General features: G+C 44.4%; 3 protein-coding genes across 3 annotated transcripts; 2 read left to right on the top strand and 1 right to left on the bottom strand.

Annotated features, from left to right (window-relative positions):
- Positions 1–617: 617 nt before the first annotated feature.
- EAE97_000922 (uncharacterized protein) lies at positions 618–3267 on the bottom strand. Its single transcript, XM_038871432.1, has 5 exons — positions 3124–3267; positions 2612–3070; positions 1347–2541; positions 1038–1260; positions 618–930 (listed from the first exon to the last, which is right to left on the bottom strand). The coding sequence occupies exons 3-5, from the start codon at positions 1866–1868 to the stop codon at positions 761–763; spliced, it is 915 nt and encodes a 304-aa protein (XP_038737333.1). The 5' UTR covers positions 1869–2541; positions 2612–3070; positions 3124–3267; the 3' UTR covers positions 618–760.
- EAE97_000921 (uncharacterized protein) lies at positions 2559–4861 on the top strand (the record flags this gene model as incomplete). Its single annotated transcript, XM_038871431.1, has 3 exons — positions 2559–2686; positions 2747–3005; positions 3836–4861. The coding sequence occupies 3 exons, from the start codon at positions 2559–2561 to the stop codon at positions 4859–4861; spliced, it is 1413 nt and encodes a 470-aa protein (XP_038737332.1).
- Positions 4862–5503: 642 nt separating this feature from the next.
- EAE97_000920 (uncharacterized protein) lies at positions 5504–6118 on the top strand (the record flags this gene model as incomplete). The annotated part of the gene is made up of 1 exon (XM_038871430.1): positions 5504–6118. One exon carries the CDS (start codon positions 5504–5506, stop codon positions 6116–6118), a length of 615 nt encoding a protein of 204 aa, XP_038737331.1.
- Between the last annotated feature and the right edge of the window lie 196 nt (positions 6119–6314).

The raw sequence follows: 6314 nt of genomic DNA, 5'->3' as shown, positions 1-6314 counted from the left end.
ATACCTTTCTACAGTAGGCTAATTCAAACCTAAGCAGATTCAATCTCAGAATCATATAGTGATTCTTTTTGATTAGAATCAGAATGAACACCAACTCATAATATAGAATAAATCAATCTTCTCTAAGAAATCAACCCTAGAAGCAAGAGATCTTATACCATTAGTTTCCACTCTCACTCAATTATATAATCAACAATTAAAGCTTCTAGGTCTCCTCGATTAATTAGCTAACCACCCGATCTATTTAAATCTTATATTGGTCTAGGACTTTATAACTAAGGCCTACGATTTTAGCGATTCTATATGTGATCATCTACAAGAAGATACCTATTATAATGATCATCCAAGCTTAAATAAATATTCAGATATTCGTTCTGTTATAAACATAATAAGAAAATACTAAAAAAGTAATGAGGAATAGAAGTCTCAAGCTTCTATATTAGTTTCATTATGTTCTCTTTCTTCCTCTTCTCTGTCATGAGATCACTTATGAGAGTGTTCAGAATCTTTACTACTGAGCTATAAGCCGAAAAGACTAAAAGATGGAACTGAAATTTTCATCTTACTCTCGAGCATATAATACGAACAGAAAACAGGCTAGGGTTTTTATCACTCTGTGATATAATATATACAATGAGAATTCAGATGAGTATTTATATTTAACTTATTTTTGTTGATAATATTGATCCTGTTGCTATAGGGCAAGGATTAATGTCCTTTCTGCAGAAACCTACCTCTATTTAAGAGGCACAAACAGATTTCATAGTCCTACAAAATTGATAGTAAGAAAATCTGCATTTTTCTCAATGCGCTTCTTGACTTCTCCAGACCGCATCTCATTCACATCCCAAGCTGCCCAGGAAAATCGACCGTGTAAAAACGCAGCTTCGGGACTCGCTGCCCAGACAGCGAAATGCCCAGGTAGATCATCTGTACAGAATTGTTAGTCACAGCCAAACTTTCATCATGTAAAATTTTGAAAAGATTGGAGAGAGGGGAGAGAGAGGGAGAATTTGAGTCGGGAGTTGAGTTCTTACCATCGTCCCAAGCGCACGAGGTCTCGTCAAAACCGGCAGATCTACTCGTCTCAGAGAGAATCTGTCCAGGATGGAAGCTGATGATCTGCAATTCCTTCTGGTCAACCTCACCAGCTATCTTTTGCAACAAGTGATGGCCGGCCGTTTTGCTGAGAGAATAGGTTGGCAGAGCGGCAGCGATGGATTTACTGTGCACTGCGGCCGTAGAGACATAAACGAGATGCTGGATGTTCTTACAATCAGCCACTGTGCTTCGTGGCAAGGCAAATATCGCGAATGTAAAATAGAAAAATTAGAGTAAGGTCATACCTTTTGCCTGTCCTCATGACCCTCTTGTTTATACAGCTGCTCGGTGAACTGTAAGAGCGACCTCACGTTGGTTTCATACTGCAACCAAATGTTCTCGACACCTGCATTTAATATCGACTCTTGGCCTCCGAACTTCGCTGCGTTCAGCACGAGGACGTCGACAAAAACGCCATCAGCACGTAGGTCAGACCAGAGAGTGGCAGACTCGACCACGTTTCCAATATCGCAGACTCGCGCATCAACTTTCGTATCTTTGAACTCTCCTGACAGCTTGGAAGCCGAATTGTGGAGAACGTCTTTACGGCGACCTATGAGGATCACTTTGGATGCTGAGGCTGAGGCATATGCTCTAGCGATGGCAAATCCTATCCCGGCGGACGCTCCAGTAATTAGAACTGTTCTTCCGGCTTGGGATAACTCAGGGCAAAAAGGTGATATGGCGGCGTAAGAAGACCTGTGGTATGTCTTTACTATATCTGGAGCCCTCAGAACAAGATTATTGTGCTGTTCGATATCACTCATGGTGAAAATATGAAGAATGAGCGACCTGGAAAGTGAAAATTTTACTAGAAGACTGGCTGCAGATGAATGCTGGCTTTCGTTAGAGGAAATGGGGTCTTCACATGCGGGTTTGGTTACGTTTTATAGACTTTAAATTGAGCTGCGAAAAGCTGGAAATATTTTGTGGGCACTTATCCTGGATTTGGCGCATGTTGATGCGCAAGGTGGGTTCCACAATGGAGTTGGGCCAATTCTCCTCCGCATTTCTTAGTAAAATCCGCAATTCCCAACAAACTCCGCAAAGTTTCCTCTTTGCTTCCGCTGTAGTCTCAGTGCTGTAAACAACACGACTCTAAGATGTGCTAGTTGCGATAGAAGCTTCGGAACCCTTCGATCAGATAGGGTAGAAAAGTACGAAGAAACGGACATGGGCTATCCTCCGCTGGTTATCGAATATTATAAGTCAACCTTAAGTGAGCTTAGAAACTCCGCAAATCCGCACACGCTAGTAGGCTCCACAGAGAAATTCAGAGTGGCTCAAAGGGAAATGCTCAATGTTAAAAGATTCACAGGTATAAAATGGGTTTCCCGTCTTAAATCCTAAAATACCAGCCACGCCCCTCAGCCCCTCGTTACAATCGAAACTGTTCGCATAAGTGTGTAACTCAATTATTACCGCAATATTTTGTTGACACTGTATTGCGACAAACGATGTCAGCTCAATCGCAAACCCTCATTGAGTGGGTGACAGAGCTCAACGATACTTTGTTCATTCAACTGAGTGCCAAACTCGCTCTCAAAGCCGTCCAAGAGCAAGTAGATCCAAGCTTAGTAGTTAAGTACCCGACTCAAACTTCATAAAATCTTGGCAAGCATATCTGACACAGGCGAACTGCCAGAATCAACCACAATACCTACACGTATGACCAATCTGAGCAAGGCCTTCAACACATCCGTAGCTCTGGTACATCGGTTCAAGACGCTTTCTCTGTCATTCTCCAATGGGAGAACCCGGAAAAGCCAGACGGCATCGTGGTAGTTCTTAGCAAAACCACGTTCAAAGAAAAGGCAACGGGCAAGGAGACTAAGAAGACCAACGTGATTCTCTGGGAGGTTAAGTGGATTGATGGAAAGAGGAAGCTTACAAGACAAACAGAGGTAGAGACTGTATGAGAACAAAGTCCGGAAGGTTTGCGATATGTAACGGTTGGCGATGCCTCAGTATGCTCACCTGAGTTAGCCCAGGGAGAGATAGTGTTGAGCAATATTTACATACTGGACGCGTACGCATCAGATTACGTTCCATTCTTTAAACCCCCTCACGCAGAACCAATCAATTATCTTTTACTCAATTAAAAAATGAATAGATAGGTATATCGTGAATACTGATAAGCTTGTTCATTGTTTTGATAAGTTGCAGCATGAGAGGCTTTATTGAGCAAAGATCAAAGAGCAGAGTAGACCTGGTGGACATGGCTTTTATTGACTAAAAGGAAACGGGTAAGACTCGGCGGACTTCTGCTTAGTCAGTCCACGCATGTATGGAGTCTTCTTGCACCTCCCACAACTGTACAGCTCACGTGCTGTACACGTCCGCGGCTTGCGGAGAATTGTGACTAGCGGACTTTCCACCAAACTATAATCCCACCTCCACGATCTTGTCCAACCTATACAATCGAGAATGTACGCCAATAGCGCAAACAATCTACAATCTCCATTTACTCTCGAATTTTATATTTCTAGGCAGAAATAATGAGTCAAAATGGCGAGCACGTCACGTCACAAGTCGTGCCTCGAATGCATCCATCCAGACTAAGCGAAAATGTGATCGCGCATGGCCGAGGTGCCAGCGCTGTGTCACGAGAGGCTCTGGATGTCAATATATCGGTCGAAATCGACATCAACCACAGCGGAGCCCTGATTCTAATGCGGATCAATCTATTCCTATATTGGAGAATTTGGGCGACCAGCCATCTAGCAATTAGCAGTTAGGACAATATCACGCGGAACCAGCGTCGTTGCTCACACCATGCTGGGATGATGTTTCATTCGAACTCCCGAACTATTCCAGCCCTGCGAGTCATGGCAACTTCGTCTTCAATAGCATACATGACGAAGTTGCTCAACAGGCTTCAAGTAGTGCTGATCCAGATATCGTACGAGCCATCACCTCGGATACAAAACTCCAGGCTCGTGTGGAATTCGTAGCGAAGCGACTAGCAAGAATCCCGAGGGTATTCGCACAGTACGGCCACACAATGTTCATCCATCAGATGCAATTCCAGCAGAGCTGTTCCCCGGCTCTTCGGGATGCAATGAGCGCGTGCGCCTTGTATTGCATGAAGGGCGTGGCAAATCAAGCATTGGTATTTGGAAATCTGGAACACAAATGCCAGCAGCTAATTGCAAGCACCAATGCACTTCTCGCCTCCAGAACGGATCTTCTTGCGGCTCTACAAGCGCTCCTACTTTACCAGATGATGCGACTCTTCGATGGCGACATTCGTCTCCGAGCTCATGCAGAAGCCGATGAGGCGATCGCTATCTTATGGGCGAGCCAACTCAGCGCCCTAACGTTCAACACAGAAGAAACTACATTGGCTACGCCAGGCTCAACAGACACGAGTATTTTGATAACAGGCTGCAAGTCGGACTGGCAGTCCTGGCTTGTTGACGAAAGCATCCGACGCACTATTATTACCACATTCATGCTGAAGGGTGTATACAGCTTTCTGAAACTTGGTTACGACAGCCCCACGAGTCTGAATGTATTCTTTATTGCACAAGCAGCGCTTTGGAATGCGCATTCTGCAATCGGTTGGTCTAGGGCTCAAGAAAAGACAGAGCGACACGAGATATGGGTTACGCGTTGGGATGAAGCGATTGCAAAGGCGAAACCAGTGGATCTGGAGGAGCTCGGTGTACTAATTATGACGATGTTATGGGGACCTGAGGCTACGCGGACATGGTTGAGGGAAGATATTACTCTGGAATTTGAATTGGAGATGGGTTAGAACGAGGTTACTCCACATCATGAGATGTGATATAGGGGGTCCTAACTACCTGGCCTGGATGCTTTTTGAGTGGACATCCAGCAGAGGTAAATATATATATTACTAATCCTTTATTAGCACATTAAGTAAAGACAATCTCAGTCGTGGTTCTTCGCCCTGCTCTCTCCCCGGGTTCAGTTGCAATCGCATTAGGCAAGGTGCGTGCACGTACCAGCCACAGTCGGTGAATTGATTGAATTTATTAACATTATTTCTTAGTCCACGACTATATAGCTTTTAGAAAAAACGCGTATTACACTTGATGCAAATTGATAATTTATACTCTTTATGTTTTCTATAAGATATAACAAATCAATAGATGTCTACCTTAAATCAGACCTCAATTATGGAATTATAAGAACCAGCATGAGTCTTATTGGAAAACTCAGCACGAATGGGCCATTGCTTGCATATGCAGGCCTTTTAGGCAGTAAACCCGGCTGCACTACACCGGAATCTGACCACGACGCGTAAAGATTTATCAGCAGTTGTCAGCAGTTGCTGACGCCGCTAACGCCTCGAAGTAGCAACGATGGGCATCTATAGTGGTGTTAGAGTCACTGGCTTTCAGTGGCATAACTTTTACCGACACCCTTCATCATTATGGAAGGCGGCACAGTTCTCATCACAGGCGCTAATAGCTCCCTTGCAATTCCCTCGATAGAATACCTCCTCACAAGATATCCAGAGTACACCGCCGTGTTGACCGTCCGCAATGCATACGGCGAGAACACTCAAAGGCTTCGTGAAACACTATCTGGTTTTCCTGAGGATCGATCAATTATTCATACACTTGACCTTGGCTCATTAGCCGCTGTGGAACGCTATGCTGGTGTCATCAAGGCGGATATTACTGCAGGCAGATTGCCTCCGCTCGCAGCTATAATCTGCAATGCTTTCACTTGGAGCATTTCCGATGGTTTAAAGTTTACTTCGGATAACTATGAGAGTTCAATCGCTGTCAATCATCTTGCACACCTTGCAACAGTCTTGAGATTGTTGGGCTCGTTTCGGCCGGAAGGGGGTAAAATTGTCATTCTTGGAAGCGACTCACATTACCCTGGAAAGAGTGGCCTTGAAAAGTTTCCCCCAAACCTTCCTGATGATTTGGAGCTTCTTGTTCATCCCGCGCCAGATCAAACTGGAGAGGAAATTGGTCGTGGGTTTCAAAGAATGGGTTGTCGAAAGTGGCAGCAATTATGGGGATGTATCAATTGAACAAAAGACTTTCCAAGGTAATACTGGAACCAAATGTTGCCTGAATGTTTGCTTACTAATGACTTAGGACCCATTGTTAAGCAAGATTTCAGCAGTTGCTATGGATCCTGGTGGACTTACAGATTCAAGGTGCATGAGTTCTGGTGTGCCATCTGCATGGTGGTTTCTGATGAGAGGGGTACTGGGTCCATTGCAA

The sequence above is a fragment of the Botrytis byssoidea genome, assembly GCF_014898295.1.
Source record: "Botrytis byssoidea strain MUCL 94 chromosome Unknown BBYS_002, whole genome shotgun sequence".
Classification (NCBI taxonomy): domain Eukaryota; kingdom Fungi; phylum Ascomycota; class Leotiomycetes; order Helotiales; family Sclerotiniaceae; genus Botrytis; species Botrytis byssoidea.
Note: the sequence above shows the minus strand (reverse complement) of the source record. Positions and strands in the feature narration are given on the sequence as shown.